The sequence below is a fragment of the Erinaceus europaeus genome, chromosome 1 (assembly GCF_950295315.1).
Source record: "Erinaceus europaeus chromosome 1, mEriEur2.1, whole genome shotgun sequence".
NCBI lineage: Eukaryota > Metazoa > Chordata > Mammalia > Eulipotyphla > Erinaceidae > Erinaceus > Erinaceus europaeus.
The window spans coordinates 81,420,191-81,437,526 of NC_080162.1; the positions used below are offsets into that span (position 1 = coordinate 81,420,191).

Here is a 17,336-nt window from a genome sequence, read left to right on the forward strand (position 1 = left end):
TGGTTATGGTGCTAATCACCATAAATACACAAGACAAGTCCAAAGAAGAGAGAATTCTCTGAATTTGAATGTGAACCATCCTAAGGTTGAGCAGTCCTGGGTGGGCAGTGATGGGCCCTGGCATCAGGGGCATTTGAGCCTGGCATCTTCTTGGTGCAGCTCTGCCAGCCCCCACCCCTACCCCACTCCCACCCTGGGCACCCATGAGTTCACTTGGGCATGAACTACTTCAGAGAGAAGGGACTGCAATCACTGGGGAAGGACCTCCATGTTGGCAGTGTTGTCCTTCCAGTAGGAGGGAGCACATGGCCCTCTCTGCCAGCCCGAGCACCCAGAGCTGTATGTCCACAGCGCAGGTGTTTACGCATCAACTTAGCATCACCTAGACACAGCTCTGACCACATGCCAGGCATGTTCCTAAGTTCTTTGCAACTCAGTGAATCCTCATAACCACCCCACAAGAAGGTATGATTACTATCTTCCCCTTTGTAGATGAGGAAAGGGGCTCAGAGAAGGAAGTTCACTTACCTGAGGTCACACAGCAGAGTGGGAATTGGAACCCCAGGCAGTCTGGGTTCCCAGGCCTGAGCTTTTAATTGCTTCACTCTGCACCCTCATTATAAACCTGCACTGAGGTACTGTTTTTGAATCTGACCAGGTGAGTGGGTCTGTGGGGCAGGACAGTGAAGGCAGATAGCAAAGAGGGAGGAGGGATGAAGGCTGTGATGGTAGACACCTGAAAGAATTGCACCCACTCGCTGTGGCAGTAGGGGAAGGGGCCTTCCAGGGCTGGGGGCAGCTGACTGGGGTCCACATAATGGTTGAGGGCCTTCAGTGAGGCCAGCACCTCCACCTGCAGACAAAAGAAGCAAGTCAGGGGGACCAGGTGGGACCCTGAATGCGGGGGGAAGATATTTGAAAACATCCTATCCAGACCCCTCCACCCTCCTGCCAGCATCTTCCACCTCCCACAGGCAAGACTGGCTTTAAGAGTTGTGTTCTGGGGGAGTCGGGCTGTAGCGCAGCGGGTTAAGCGCAGGTGGCGCAAAGCACAAGGACCGGCATAAGGATCCCAGTTCGAACCCCGGCTCCCCACCTGCAGGGGAGTCGCTTCACAGGCGGTGAAGCAGGTCTGCAGGTGTCTATCTTTCTCTCCTCCTCTCTGTCTCCCCCTTCTCTCTCCATTTCTCTCTGTCCTATCCAACAACGACAACAACAATAATAACTAAAACAATAAAAAACAACAAGGGCAACAAAAGGGAATAAATAAATAAAATTAAAAAAAAGAGTTGTGTTCTGGGGAGTTGGGCGGTAGCGCAGTGGGTTAAGTGCATGTGGTACAAAGCACAAGGACTGGCGTAAGGATCCCGGTTCGAGCCTCCGGCTCTCCACTTGCAGGAGAGTCGCTTCACAAGCGGTGAAGCAGGTCTTCAGGTGTCTATCTTTCTCTCCCCCTCTCTGTCTTCCCCTCCTCTCTCCATTTCTCTCTGTCCTATCTAACAATGACGACATCAATAACAACAACAATAATAACTATAATGACAAGGGCAACAAAAGGGAAAATAAATAAATATCTTAAAAAAAGAATTTTGAACAAAGGATCATCCCTGGAAGATCTTCTGAATCAAAATTCAGGAGCAGCACTTAGGGAAGGGATGGCAGAAAAAAGCACTCACACCTCTGCTCTCCTAGCCTTTGCCCAAGGCAGACATCACTAGTCAATCACAGCACACAAATCAATCATTGTACTCCTTTCATTTGGGGACTTTCTTAGCAGTTCTTCAGGCAACCTCACAAATCCAGGCTGACCCATATGTCATACAGCCTCTTTATAATCCTTCTTCTTCTTTTTCTTCTTCTTTTCCTTCTTCCTCTCCTCCTCCTCCTCCTCCTCCTCCTTCTTCTTCTTCTTCTTTTTTTTTTTGCTGGTCCACCAAGGAGCTGTCTTCATCTTGGGGCTGATTAGAAAGATTGCCCAACTCTGACAGCATCAAACCCCCTAAGACAAGGAGGATGAACTAGATGACCCCATCCCCTAGGCCAGGTGGGGAATCTTTTTTTCTGCCAAGAGAGATTTGGCTATTTATAACATTATTAGTGGACCATAAAAAAAATAACCACCTTAAAAATTAGCACCTAATGTTATGAATAAAGCTCTGGCTGCCTTGACAGGACCAGATCAAATGACATTCCACATCCCTGTCCTAGGCCGTGGTGTTTAAGGTTTGTACTAAGAACAACTCCAGATACCTAACCTTGGGACTGGGTGGGTTTAGTGGGTTTTTGTTGGGGGAGATATATATAAATATTACTCAAAGTCTGGACCATAGGCCAGCAGCATCAGCACTACTCATCAGCACATCAGAAAAGCAGATTCCCAGGCCTCCATCCTGAACTATGTACTCAGAATGGGCATTTTGCAAAGACTCCTAAGGGAACAGGCACTTAAAGGCTGGAAAAAGCACATTTCTAGCTCACATTGAACCTGCTGACTGACCGAGAGGAAGAAGACCTTTTAAACCACTCCCTGAGCAGCCCAGAAGGTGGTGCAGTGGGCAGGATGCACTCTCAAGCATGAAGTCCAGAGTTCCATCCCTGGCATCTCATGCACTAGAGTGATGCCCTGGTTCTCTCTCTTTCCCTCTCTCAGCCACTGATAATAAATTGATAGGGGCTGGGCAGTGATGCACCTGGTAGAACGCATATGCTATAATGTGCAGGGGCATGGGTTCAAGACCCTGGTCCCCAACTGCAGAGGAAAAGCTTCATGAGTGGTGAAGCAGTGTTGCAGTTGTCTCTTTCTCTTTCCTCTCTATCACCCCCTTCCTTATTGGTTTCTCTCTGTGTGTCTCTATCCAATAAATAAATATTTAAAATTTTTAAAAAATTCTTCTTTAAACGTCACCCTTTGAAGCCAGGCAGAGGGTAGGGTGCCCCACTTTCATTATTGGGGTGTATGACACTAACTAAAGGGCATTTCGGGCTTATTCCTTCAAAACTCCCAAGTCAGCTCAGCATTTGAGCAGGAGGCAGACAAGGCCCCTCAGTTCCTGGTCTGCAGTGGACCCTCAGGCCAAGAAAGAAGTTGACTAGATGAAGCTCTTTAGAGAAGTCTCATACTACAGGTAGCTCTCAGTCATATGGTGGTGCCCACCAGAGAGAAATGATCCTGTTAGCTCCTTGGCTATGCCTGCCCCAGGATAGGGCAGGGCCTTGGAGTGTTCAGGCCTTGCATTTACTGACCTCCACTGGATTATCCTAGGCCTTTTCTAGCTAGTGAATCTTACAATTATCTCTCTCTCTCTCTCTTTTATTTCTCATTCTGGATGTCTATATATGGTATCTTGATTTTTCAGCTCTTTTTAATTCATTCATTCATTTTTTATTGGGGAACTAATGTTTTACATTCAACAGTAAATACAATAGTTTACACATGCATAACATTTCCCAGTTTTCCATATAACAATACAACCCCCACTAGGTCTTCTGTCATCATTTTTGGATGTGTACCCCAGAGTCTTTTACTTTGGTGCAATATGCCAATTCCAGTTCAGGTTCTACTTGCGTTTTCTCTTCTGATCTTGTTTTTCAACTTCTGCCAGAGAGTGAGATCATCCCATATCCATCCTTCTGTCTCTGACTTATTTTACTTAACATGATTTTTTTCAAGGTCCATCCAAGATCTTTCAGCTCTTTTTTTTTTAAAGATTTTATTTTTATTTATTAATGAGAAAGGAGGAGGAGAGACAGAAAGAACCAGACATCACTCTGGTACATGTGCTGCTGGGGAACGAACTCAGGACCTCATGCTTAAGAGTCCAAAGCTTTATCCATTTTGCCACCTCCCAGACCACAATCCTACAATTCTCCTTCCCAGCTCAACTCAAGTCCTTGGTCACAGCTGCCCTCCTCTCCCCCCACCCCCACCACCTCACCTGGATGTCAGGTATTGTCTCTAGCTGGAGGGCAGCCTCCTTCTCCCCCAGGAAAAGCACAGTCCGGATGGAGGCTGGGACCAGAGCCTGTCAGAGAGAAACATTTCAGGCTCAGAACCGCAGAACCTCTTCACTAAGCTACAGGTGCAAGGACCCAGAGGACAACAGGGGCTGGGGAATGTCGCCAAGGCCTGGGCCTTGAGTGCATTTGGAGAAGGAGTCATGGGCAATCAAGAGAGCTGCAGATTCAAGCTGTGTTGCAGACTTCCTAGATGCCCTGCCTCCTTGGGGCCTCAGTTTCCCCTTCTCTGAAGTGAGAAGATGAGACTATGAGGTAAGCACGCACCAGACTTGACTAGATAGGAGTGACCTAAATCCAATCTCCCCACCCACAGGGCCTATGCTGATGGATGGACACATGGGCCAATCAGGGTTAGGGATACAAAGAAACTCCTGCTGGGCAAGAATCACAGTCTCTCCCACTTGATTTACATGGAAGACTGTGTAAAGGCAAAGTTGCTGAGAGCCACACAGGGTCACCAAAGGGTGAGGGGGACTGTTGAAAATGACCCTCTCTCAGAAGAAAGGAGCCAGGGGCAGACAGACAGAGGAAACCAGGTCTTGGTGACAATATTTTTATAACCTGCAAATCAACCAATGCTTGAAGTTGATCTGAACTGCTGGACAGTTGAGTCAGAGCTTTTGTTGTTAATCCTGATTGGGCTGAAACTCAGCTGAATCTGAGTTCAGAGGGCGACCCGGTTCCAGGTCAGAAACAAACAACCCCAAACCCAGGGCTCTGCAAATGTTAGAAGGTTCCCAGGAACCCCCAAGGTTTTCTGTGCTGAGAGGCTGAGACTGTCCACTTCCTGCTCACCTGGGCCGCCTGCAGGGCGCTGATCAGAGCAGGCTGTGGGAGTAGTTTCCTGGCATCCATCACCACCGTCAGCCCCCTGGTTTTATCTTCAGACCTGTGTGGAGGAAAAAGAAATGGCAATCTTAGTTAAAGGTCTGGTATTCTTTCAGGGGGATGACCTTGTGGAAAGTGAGGAAACTCATTGCAAGAAGCCATGGATTCTTTATTCTGCAAGTCCAAACTCCAATGCTACCCTCCTCCACATGTGTCCTCCAAGAAGTCCTCCATGATTCTTCTCTAAGCAGTGCACTTTTGTTCCCTCTTCAGTCTATCCACAGCAATTCACACAGCCTAATGCACCCCAACAATCTTTTAGACTCTCGTACTCATAGACTACAGCTCATTATCCCAGAAGCAATGAGGGAGCCACACAGTATTTGCCTACCCCTTTTTTGTAAGCAGTAACTCATTTCAGTCAAGAATCCAACTCCCTCCACACAACTGAGCTCCCACCAGGGACTGTCTGTTCTCTGACTGGCTGAGACCAACAGCAGTGAGCCAAATCCCCAGTCAATGAGTGGTTTAGATACAGAACATGTGACATTTCTGGCCAATTAGTTGAGAAGGGGAATTTGAAGCCTTCGAGGAAAAACCATCTCTTCTTTAAGAAAAGTTCTTGGGGGTCAGGCAGTAGTGCAGCGGGTTAAGCACACAGTTAAGCAACAAGTAAGGATCCCAGTTCGAACCCCTAGCTCCCCACCTGCAAGGGGGTCACTTTACAAGCAGTGAAGCAGATCTGTAGGTGTCTATCTTTCTCTCCCCTTCTCTGTCTCCCCTCCTCTCTTGATTTCTCTCTGTCTTATCTAACAACATCAATGGCAACAATAACAATAATGACAACAAGGGCAACAAAATGGAAAAAAAATGGCCTCCAAGAGCAGTGGATTCGTAGTGCAGGCACCAAGCCCCAGCAATATCCCTGGAGGCAAAAGAAAGAAAGAATGAAAGAGGGTAAGAAAGAAAGAAAGAAAGATGCTTGCTTCAGCAGCACATATACTAAAATTGGAACAATACAGAGAAGATTAGCATGGCCCCTGCGCAAGGATGACACACAAATTCGTGAAGCGTTCCATATTTTTTGGCAGAAATCCCTAAATAAAAATACTCTGAGGGAAAAGAAAGAAAGAAAGAGAGAAAGAAAGAAGGAAAGAAAAGTCCTTATGAACTGGAGGTGATTATACTTAGTGAAGTAACTAAGGAAGTGAAAGACAACTACTGGATGATTTTGTTCATATGTGGAATAACTGAAATATATGAACTTGCATATCCACACATTAAAAAAAGGAGGAGGAAGAGAAAGGGAAAGGGAAAAAGAGAGGAAGAAGGAGGAGGAGGATGAGACAGAAAAGAAAGCAAACTCATTTCTAAGACCTTGAGAGAACTAGCCCAACCTCTTTTACCTTATAACCTCTCCACATGGGACAAGAGTAAGAAAAATCTTGCCAGTGGCCAGCAGGTGGCAGAGATGGTTCCCATAGGCTGGGGTGCATGGAGGAGGTTCCAAAGGATTTTCCTAGTCCTGCCTGGCAACAGAGCCTCTAGGTGGAGCTTGGTCCCATGACCACAGACTAGAGAAATCAGGGTCTCTGAGCCAGCCTGGCTGGGGGGCTGGACCTCAGAGGAAAGAACAGAGACTCTTCCCAGCTAGTCCAATCTCAAGTCCAAATTGTGGTGGGAGTGGTGGGATGGATGAGAGGATTGTTAGAAGTCAGCCTGGAACCGGAAGAAAGCTCGCTGTCAGAGCTCAAACTACCACGTATGAGGACCTGAGTCTCTGCCTCACACCCAGCGTCACATGGCAGGGGCAGGATGGATGGCACCAGAGGCATTCCATGAACAGTGAAACTATGGACCATGCTATGGTGTCTCTCCATTTCTCTCCCTCCAAAAGTCAGTCTGAGAGCACTGGAATCACATTCGTACAAAGTCCCAGCACCTCAAAAAAAATGGGGGGAGGGAAATCAACCTGGTTCATTTATTTATTTATTTATTTATTTATTTATTCATTCATTTATTTTTTTACCACCAGGGTTATTTTTGGAACTTGGTACCTATACTACGAATCAACCACTCCCAGAAATCATTCTCCCCTTTTTTTCTTTCATTTTGTAAAAATTTAATAAGACAGAGAAAATTTTGAGAGGGGAGGGGGAGATAGAGAGGGAGACAGACAGAGAGACATCTGCAGTACTTGCTTCAGCACTCATGAAGCTTCCTCCTGCAGGTGAGGAGCAAGGGCTTGAACCCAGTTCTTTGAGCATGGTAATGCGTGCCTTAACTAGGTGCACCACAGCCTGGCCCCCTCACTAACTTTTTAAAATTTATTATCTTATTCATTTCCTCATTGAGGATTGGAAAGGTGGCTTGGTTGTAGAGTGGATGCCTCATGCATGAGGCCCTGAGCTCAGTTTTCAAACAGACATAAACTCCAAGAAAGACGATGAGAAAAAATTGAACATATAAATGACAGGGTAATGCTTTGATGTCTCTCACTTTCAGTAAAAAAAAAAAAACAGGAAGTCAGGTGACAGCGTACCTGAATGAGTACATGTTACCATGCATGAAGCTTCATGAACAGTGGAGTAGTGCCGCAGGTGTCTTTCCTTATATCTCTTTCTCTCTTTCCCCTCCATCTCTCTGTCTCTTACCCTTGATCAAAGGGAAAAATTTAAATTATTATTATTATTGTTTTTGCCTCCAGGGTTATTGCTGGGGCTCGATGCCTGCACCATGAATCCACTGTTCCTGGAGGCTATTTCTGTCCCTTTTTTTTGCCCATCGTCATTGTTATTATTATTATTGATGTCACTGCTGTAGTTGTTGTTGAACAGGACAGAAATAAATCAAGAGAGAAGGGAAAGACAGAGAGGAGGAAAGGAAGAAAGACACCTGCAGACCTGCTTCACCACTTGTGAAATGACCTCCCTGCAGGTGGGGAGCCGGGGGCTCAAACCTGAATTTTCATGTCAGTCTTTGTGCTTTGTGCCGTGTGCACTCAACCCACTGCACTACCACCCAGCCACCAGCATTTTCTTATTTGTACTTCATGTAATCAATAAAATCAGAGTTGAGCTTTAGTTATCACCTACTGAAGGCAGCCCTCCCTGATTTGCCAACTAAGAGTATCTTCATCTTCTCATTCTATAATAGTGTTTCTCAAAACCTGCTCCCTAGACCAGTAGCATCAGTTATCACCAGAAGACATGTTAGAAATGCACATTCTGCAGGTGGCACAAAGCGTGAGGACCAGTGCAAGGATCCTGATTCGAGCCTCCACTTCCCACCTGCAGGGGAGTTGCTTCACAGGCGGTGAAGCAGGTCTGCAGGTGTCTATCTTTCTCTCCTCCTCTCTGTCTTCCCCTCCTCTCCATTTCTCTCTGTCCTATCCAACAATGACAATAATAACTACAACAGTAAAACAACAAGGGCAACAAAAGGGAATAAATAAATATTAAAAAAAAAAAAAGAAATGTACATTCTCAGGCCCACTCCAGATCTGCTGAGTCAGAAATTCTGGAGGCAGAATCTAGCTCTTTCCCCCTCCTCAATATTTATTTATTTATTAGCATGGGAGGGTGGATAGAGCAACCTGAGCACATGTGATACTGGGGATCAAATTCAGGACCTCACGCTTTGAAGTCCAACATTCTAACTGCTTCGCCACCTTCCAGACCTCGGGTCCCACCCTTCTACCTACTCTGAGGTGACTGGTTCACACTGGCATTTGAGAACTACTGAAGCACGTCCATGTTTTCATCACCCTCACAATCCTCAGAGGGGCTTGTCTGTGTCTGTGGCATAGCTCCTGCCCACTGTCCATCTTCCCGACCAGCCTGGGAGTCCGTCAGGAGCAGGGTCCAAGTCTGGACTGACTCCTCCCTAGTACCTGGTGGGTAATCTGGTGTCTTTCACTTGGTGTCTAGTCCTGGGTTTTAGGATGGGGGCAGATGTGATAGCAAGACAGTCTCTGCACCTTACCTGGGGATAGTGCACAGGTAGCACAGCAGCTTGGTGACCTCTGATGCTGTGCACCATGGGGTCCCCCAAGTCCCCTCAGTGGTCGATACTAGAAGCAGGGGCTGCCCAGCCCTGTCCTGTCCACCTGGAGGAGAGAAGACAGAAAAACAATCAGCACTTTGGTGAGATCACTTATGAAAGGCAGCTCTGTGGCCTCCGGGCCTTTGTCCATATTGGTCCCTCCATCTGGAACATTCTCTCCCTCCTCTCCTTGGATGTGAAACTCTCCTTCACCCTTCAAGACTCAGCTCAAGAACTCTTTCCTTCCTCAGAAAAGTTGTCCCTGAAAGACAGAAACAGGCTGGGGGTATGGATTGACCTGTCAATGCCCATGCTCAGCAGAGAAGCAGCTACAGAGGCCAGGACTTCCACCTTCTGCTCCCCATAAACAACCTTGATCCATACTCCCAGCAGGGGAGAAGTGATAGGATGAAGATAAGAGGACTCTGCACTCCAGCTCCAGCAGCAGAAAGAGAAGGAAAAGGAGAGGGACATATGGAGGTAGTTATGATGTCATAAGTGGCTTAGAGGGAAAGAGAGGATTAAATCAGAAAAAGAAGGGGCAGCTATGTGTAAACGTGGACAGATAGTTGTAGAGAAGATGGTTGGCCCATGTCTAAAACTTTAGGAGAACTGTGGTGGATTGCAGTGGGGAGAGTGAAGATTCAGAACTCTGGTGGTGGGAATGGTGTGGATTCAAACCCCTGTAGACATGTAATTCTGTAATATAAAAATATTTTTAAAAAAGAAAAGTAGTCCCTGAATTCCTCTTATAGGCAGATGAGTTTTTAACATGCTATGAAACTGAAATACAAGCAATATTTTTATTTTTATTTTTTAAATTTCTTTATTGGGGGATTAATGTTTTACATTCGACAGTAATTTTTAAATTATTTATTGGATATAGGTAGAGAAATTGAGAGAAAAGGAGGAGGTAAAGAAGAGGATATATATATATATATATATATATATATATATATATATAGAAAGGGAGATGGAGACTAGAGACAGAGATGGAGACACAGAGAGACAGAAACAAACAATCACGGAGAGGGAAGAGATTCTGGGGAACACCTGAGGAAGTCAGGCACTGTTTCTCTTATCTGAGAGGGAAGCAGAACAAAGGAAGGACAACTAGGGGATGATTTCACTCAAAAGTGGAATTGAAACACGAACATGAACTTGAAAAAAAGTATAGATGTATAGTAAACCCATAACTGTGATCTTGGGAGAATTAATGGTGGTCATTTTTAGCAGGATGGGGGGCACAGAACTTTAGTGGTGGGAGTGGTGTGGAATTATACCCCTATTATTGTATAATCTTGTAAATCACTCATTAAGAGAAATTGAGACCTTACCTGAAATGATGCTTCACTACTTGGTGAAGCTTTCCCCCTGCTGGTGGGGGTTGGAGGCTTGAACCCCGACCCTTGAGCACTGTAACGTGTGAGCCACCAGCCAGCCTCCCTCATCTTTCAAAGTTCAGTTGATATGCACGTCCTCTAGGAAGTCCAGGAAGACGTCCACTCTGCCCTCTATAGATGCTCTTCTTCTCCCACCCCAGGCTCCCAAAGTAGAAACAGGCCTCTACTCCATCTTGCAAGACCGAGACCTCCTTATGGTAGACAGACACTGGCTCAGTACTCAGCTCCCGCCTGATGCCAATAATCAGTGTTAGTGACTGACAAGTGAATGAGCAGAATGGAGGCACTTGAAGGCTAAAATACCTGGGGAGCTAACTAGAACACAGAAGCTGATTCAACAGGTCTGACACTTTACTCTTAGGTGATGCCCCAGACCACACTTGGAATAACAACAGGTGCAAGCAAGACATTCCATACCGGGACACAGTGACCCGTTCTCACCTCCCTCCCCAACGCTAGTTCTCTCTGCCTACAGACAGGGCTGGCTGAATCCACTGGCGCAACAGGTCGCTTCCCACCTGAGTTGCCTGCAGCTGAGAGGTCTCTGAGCCTCAGATGCCACCCACACAGACATCTGGCATCAAGAATCCAGCAATAGCTTCTCAGAGCCCTGGCACAAAACTGAGCTGTTTAGGCTGGAGAAACAGCCCATTTGGACAGAGTTCAGCTTTGCTATGTGTGCCATGCAGGTTTGAGCCCAGCTCCCACTACATTGAAGGGTGATTTGGTGCTATGGTCTCTCTCTTTCTCTCTGTCTCTATAAAGAAAATTGATCTGGGTGGGGCTGGGTGGTGGAACATATGGTTTAGAGCACATGTTACAATGTCTAAGGACCCAAATCCAAGCCCCAGTCTCCACCTACAGGGGAAAGCTTCACAAATGGTGAAGCAAGGCTGCAGGTGTCTCTGTCTCTTTTTCTTATCTCCCCTTTCCTCTCAATTTCTGGTTGTCTTTATCCAATAAATAAGTAAAAAATTTTTTAAAAATTTTAAAGAAAGAAATTTTAAAAATATGAACTGCTGACACTGGGTTATGAGTCTCAGGCAGAAATGTGGACAGTCAGTTTAGAGGTTGAAGAGGAGGATGGCCCCAAATCACCCCTGTGTATGCTGTTCCTTCTGTCCGCAACACTGTTCCAATCTCTTCCCATGAATTGCACCTACTTATACTGTAGGACTGAACATTACAGGAAGTCTGCTCTGACTTCTTCTTGTGCCCCAAGCCTGAGCAAGACATCTCATAAGTCTTCCCACAGCCTCCTGCACTGTCCCATGGTCACACTTTCTTTATACTGTCTTGTAGTGAGTGACCCATTGAACTCCCCCCCCCCCACACACACACCAGAATAAGTGCTTCAGGGGAGCCAAGAGCCCAGCAGACTCGCTCCTTGCTGAATCGTCAGTGCTAAGCGCACAGTCTGGCACACAGCAGCTGCTCGATAAAGACTGGTTGCAGCGATGAATAGATATTAAATGGGAGTGGTCACACCCTCTGTGCTGATTTTGTTAATGCCTCACCTAGACCCCGTCAAAAACCCAGAGCACCCGGAGACTAGGAATTGTTTGTAAATAGCTCAGAGATGTGCCTCCTTTGAGTCTTGTCCTTAATCAAAGTAGACCCTGAGCTTAGCCCACATCCCCATCTTAGTGTGCAGCTGACAACTGACCCACCCAGGCAAACAAAAAGCCACACCACCTCCATCCCTCCCCATCTTAAAACACTCCCCCCCCCCAAATACACATTTTCTTTGATGAAACTCACCCTGTGGTATAGTTCACAGTCCAGAGCTCCCCAAGGAGTCAGGTCATGTTCTTTCCCAGTGACCTCCCAGCCCAGCCTACCACCTTCACTCCCAGCTCCTAGAGACATCTTCTGTAAACTCCATGCCCTGAGGTCCCTATCTTGGGCTCTGCTTCTAGGAAACCTAATCTATGACCCTCACTTTGGTTGCCTCACCACAAGTAGGACTGATGGGTGAGTAGATAGGTTGAGTGGGTGAATGGATGGGTGGACAGGTGGGTGACTGGCTGGATGAGGGTGTGTGTGTGTGGGGGGGGGAATGGATATCCAGAAATTACTTTCTTATTATCTAGCTCTGTCACTGGGAAGATAAGAATCTGAGGTCCAGGGAGGTCTGGTCCAGAACACAGGCCTCTAGGACTCTTCCTGTCTCCTCCCAGCATCTTGGGATGTGTCAGTGCCCACCCCCATATGCCCTCTCCTCTGCCTGACCCTTTAGCCCTGCGCACCTGGCAGGCATGCTATCCTGGAGTGCAAGAGCTCCATGCTCAGAGCCCCAATAGTGAGCTCAGGCCCCCGGGACTCCTCATCCAGAGTGAGGTTGCTCTCTGGAGGGCCTGCAGAAGCTTCTGGGAAGTCAGCCTTCTCCCCATTCAGTGGGCCTGAGTCAGCAGCCAAGCCAGATGTTCTGCTCTGAGTTGTTCCAGCTGGGGAAAACCAACAACAAAGAAATGGGTGTTAAACAGAAGACAGATTTTCCCAAGGGAAATGTTTTCTCTTTCTGCCTTCTGACTAATAAGAATAACTTGCTGCCACTGGCCCACCATGTGGCAGGCGTTGTGCTGAGTTCTGAACATCTGATGTCTCTTTGAACCTCAAAATGACTCTCTCTAGTCTACAGAGAGGCAGAGCTGGATTCTGAGAGGTTAAGTCCTCCACCAAGGTCATCTAGCCAGTGTTGTGGGGGAACTGGGTGTGGGCTCAAGCTGTCTCAGCTCAGTTCTAGCTACATAGATTTCAAGCATTCCTGGCATGTCACCTCATGCTCTAACCACCCCCTCCACCCCCCGAGATGGAGCCAGCCCAGGTAGGTAGGTCTCTTCCCCAGAAAGCCTGTGGTATCCCACAGTGTGATCACACCACACACTAGATCTGTCACCCAACTCAGACCGTGGATCCCTCACCTTTCCCTAAGCGCTTAGCTCGATTGAGTTTAGGGGAGTAGAAGGAACACAGAACTTTCCAGGGCCTATCAGGCTGGAGCGAGGCTTTCTCTGGGCCCAGGAAGTCTTGTCTCTGTCCTTTCAAGAACGGGAAATTGAGCCCAGGAGTGGAGGGTCTGGAAGAGGAAGAGCTCTGACTGGGGCCAGTCACAGGCTTGGTGAGTCTCCCACTGCCTTCACTGGTTTTCTTCTCCATCTTGGCTTCAGGGGTAAGAGTAGCAAGCAGAGAAGCTGGACACAGGTGGGGAGAGGATGCTTTCTTGGGTTCAGGCCTGTGTTGGGTCACATTCTCTGGGCTTCCCAGAGGGCCCTGTGTCCTGGAGGCAGCTAGTTCTGAAACACCTGTCCCGTGGTCAGTGGCATCAGAAAGAGGGTTTACAACAGTGTCTTGGTAGGGCTCTTGGGGCAGACATTCAGAGATGTAAGTGGGAGCTTCATGATCGATCTTTCTCCTCAAGCTCAAAGTGCAAGGCTCTTCCTCCAAGCCATCAGCTGGCTTTGCACAATCCTGTGTTTCTGAGGGAGGCTCCCTGCCAATCCCTGAGAGAGGCAGTGTGCTGTGAGAGAAAGGGGTTTCCTTAGTCCTGGAGAGCTCCTCCAGCATGCCCAGAGGACACCCGCTGAACGCCTTCACCCCCTTGTTGGGGGACCCTCTCCCACTTTCCAGGGAGAAGTCAAGGAGAGCCACATAGTCACCCTCCATGTCCTGGGTGGTCACATTATCCACCTGGAAAGCCACCTCCCCAGGCCTGGTTTGCTCCACCTTGATGAGTCCTGGGTACTTGTCCCTATGTGTGTGGTCCTTTCGCTTGACCAAGCTCTGGGTAGGAAGCACCAGGCCACCTGGGGACCTGGCCTGGTGCAGTTCTTGAGGGCTGCTCAGATCCAGAGCCTCTAATCGCAGGGAACCCCAGACCGGGGAGAGGACATTCAGAGCTCGGGGTCTGTCATCCACAAACTCCGGGCTGGTGATCTTGGTCCAGGGCACAGGAACAATGCCATCTTCAGAGGCAACCAGGCAATGGCGCAGGGGACTCCCCTCTGAGGCACCATTGATGGACTCCAGCCAGGCTGCAGTGAAGAGCGTGGGGTAGGATGACACCGGGACGGGCTTTGTGGCCACTGTGCATAGGTCCGAGGAGAGGCACTTGAGCATGATGCAGACAGACTGCTCCTGCCTCGGCTCCACCTGGAGGTAGAAGTCCCCCTGGCGCAGAGCGAGGGGGCTGAGGGGCGCCAGGTGGAGCACCACCTCATCCCGCAGGCACAGCGGCCAGCCCGAGTGCAGGAAGAGGCAGTGCGAGTAGGGTGCCTGCAGAGGCAAGAGGAGGTGTCAGAGAATCTGTCCCCCAGAACTCCCATCAGTGGAGGTGCTTCCCTCCCCATCCCAGGGGTGGGGGAAAACAGCGAGCAAGGCAGCGGCCCGGAGAGAACTCTGGTGGTGGGAGTGGAGTGGAACTATACCCCTATTATAATCTCCCTCCCCCCCCCTCCCAGGAGTTTGGTGCTGGCACTATGAATCCACTGCTCCTATGGCCATTTTTTTTTAATAGGACAGAGAGAAATTGAGAGGGGAGGGGAAGATAGAGAGGTAGAGAGAAAGATAGTACACCTGCAGATCTGCTTCACCACTTGTGAAGCTACCCACCCTGCAGGTGGGAAGCCAGGAGCTTGAACCAGGATCCTTGTGCAGGTCTATGTGTGTTTAACCCAGTGCGCCACTGCCCAGCCCCCATCTTTTTTTTTTTTTAACTGTCACCCTGGGGCACGGTGACTGCATGACAAATTCACTGCTCCTGGCAGCCATTTTTCCCTTTTCTTTATTTGATAGGACAGAGAGGAGTTAAACAGGGAGTAGGAGATAGGGAAAGAGAAAGATAGGTACTGGCAGACTTGCTTCCCTACTCTGAAGCTTCCCCCCTTGCTGATGGGGAGCGGGAACTTGAACCTAGGTCCCTGCACATGGTAATGTGTGAGCCCAGCCTCCACCCCTATTATAATCTTGTGACTCCCTATCAACACACACAAAAACTAGGTTTAATTTTAAATAAAGAGGAGGGGTGGGAAAGTAGGGGAAAGCTGCTAGAGACCTAATCTAAAATGACTGGAGTCATATTATATATGTAGTTATTTATCCTGAGTGGCTCCAGATGGTGCCAAGCTGAGAAAAAAGAAAAGAAAAAAAAAAAACAAAAAAAACAAGAATGTGGGAAACTGGACTCCCATCCCAATCCCAGTAAGTGAAGGTCCCTTGACATTGCTCAAGGCTGGAAAATTCCATGGGAAGGCCTGTACCTTGGGACCAAACCAATCAGGCCCCCTAGCTGCCCAGTATGTCTGCCTAAACATGCCAAGCCAGTAGTATACGGCCGAATAGATGTGTTCAAGATCATCTGAGCAGGCACGACCTACATCAGCTCATGCAAGGGAGGCAACTAGCAAAACCCATATAGAGCCAGAAAACCCCTGGCCTCAGCACAGACCCTCTTTCCTGTCCACTCTCCCTGTGGGGAGAATGTCCCACATTTTCCCAATATATTTCCTCTTAAAATGCAAAAAAGAAAAAAAAGGGGGGGAGGGGGGCCTGGGTTGCAGTGTCTCAGGATCCTACCCACTCCTGGAGTCCTGATATCACCCATTTCTGAGAAACAGCACCCTGAGCCTCTCCTGCTCCACCCTGTCCCTGGCCCCAACCTTGGATAACCTTGCCAGCCAGTGATCAGAGAGCTCTGTGAAGAGCCAGCACTACTGAGGGAGCACCTTTCCCACAAGAGTCCTTGTGCTGGCTCATTGCTCGCTCCCTTCTCCCCAGAGATGCAAACCTTCTCTCAGCCCAGCTCTGGCCTTAGTTCCCTACTTTCAAGTCTGCGGGACATGGATTCCAAGGTCAGAATCTCTCACTGTGCACATTATTTCACTGCTTTGAGACTCGATTTCCCTGTCCGCAAACAGGAATATATCAGTATCACTGAGCAGGGGTGAGGGGTGTGTGTGTGTGTGTCCAAACTACAATGCCTGGCATAAAGTGGGTAGATGTTTAATAATTGTTGTCTCTCCCTTTGATATTTGCCATTTGAAAAATGGTAAGAATTTTTAAGAAATAAAAGAACCCATAGGGCCAGGCAGTGGCACACCTAGTTGAGCACATATGTTACAATGTGCAAGGACCCAGGTTCAAGTCCCCAGTCACAACCTGCAGGGGGAAAAGCTTCATGAAAGGTGAAACAGGGCTGCAGGTGTCTCTCCGTCTCTCCCTCTACACCCCCCCTCTCTGATTTCTCTCTGCCTCTATCCAACAAACAAAAAATAAAGAAACCATTTTCAGCTTTTATACCAGTCCCCAGATCTTAAGTACAAACCTCACCAAGTGAAGTTAAATAGCACTGCCTGTAAATTCAGGAAATATGACCCTTGGGACCAGCAAAATAGCTCAACTGGACAGTGTGCCTGCTTAGTCATGTGCAAAGTCCTGCTTAGAGCCTGGTTGCACTGCACTGGAGGAAACTTAGCTGCTGTGATGTCTTTCACTCTATCCTTTTGCTCCTGTCTTTGTTTTTTTTACCAGAGCACTGATCATTTCTGGTTTCTGGTGGTACAGGGGATTAAACCTGGGACTTTGAAGCCTCAGGCACTAGAGTCTGTTTGCATAACCATTATGCTATCTACCCCTGCCCTGCTCCTGTCTTTCTAGCTGAAAAATCTGCCAGGAGCAGTGAAACCCTGGCAAGGACAAAATAATAATTAATAATAATAATAATAATAATAATAATAATAATACCTTGACATTAACTTGCAAGATGACACTGAAAAAGCCATTCCACTATTTTGGATCTGCTATTTTGATTATTATTTATTTCCTTTTGGTGTAATAACATGGCAGTTGAGGCAAAGCTTTAAAAAAAATCTGCGGGAGTCGGGCTGTAGCTCAGCGGGTTAAGCGCAGGTGGCGCTAAGCTCAAGGACTGGCGTCAGGATCCCTGTTCGAGCCCCCGGCTCCCCACCTGCAGGCAGGTCCTTTCACAGGCGGTGAAGCAGGTCTGCAGGTGTCTGTCTTTCTCTCCTCCTCTCTGTCTTCCCCTCC

The 17,336-nt window shown here is 47.9% G+C and overlaps 1 protein-coding gene and 1 non-coding gene across 3 annotated transcripts in view; one reads left to right on the top strand and one right to left on the bottom strand.

The window, feature by feature from the left end:
- The window catches only part of KIAA1755 (KIAA1755 ortholog), a 58,687-nt gene that overhangs the window by 22,690 nt on the left and 18,661 nt on the right, over positions 1–17,336 (bottom strand). Inside the window, exons 3-8 of one of the 2 annotated variants that reach the window (XM_060189801.1) lie at positions 13,217–14,567; positions 12,542–12,739; positions 8,830–8,953; positions 4,813–4,906; positions 3,936–4,022; positions 752–853 (exon numbers count right to left, since the gene is read on the bottom strand). In XM_060189801.1, the coding sequence (XP_060045784.1) occupies positions 752–853; positions 3,936–4,022; positions 4,813–4,906; positions 8,830–8,953; positions 12,542–12,739; positions 13,217–14,567 (1,956 nt within the window). Of the gene's footprint in view, positions 1–736; positions 854–3,935; positions 4,023–4,812; positions 4,907–8,829; positions 8,954–12,541; positions 12,740–13,216; positions 14,568–17,336 lie in introns of both variants that reach the window. The other variant, XM_016187506.2, reaches the window with a different exon arrangement.
- On the top strand, positions 5,828–5,930 carry LOC132542683 (U6 spliceosomal RNA). The gene has a single exon (XR_009553650.1). It is a non-coding gene; the product is annotated as a U6 spliceosomal RNA (small nuclear RNA).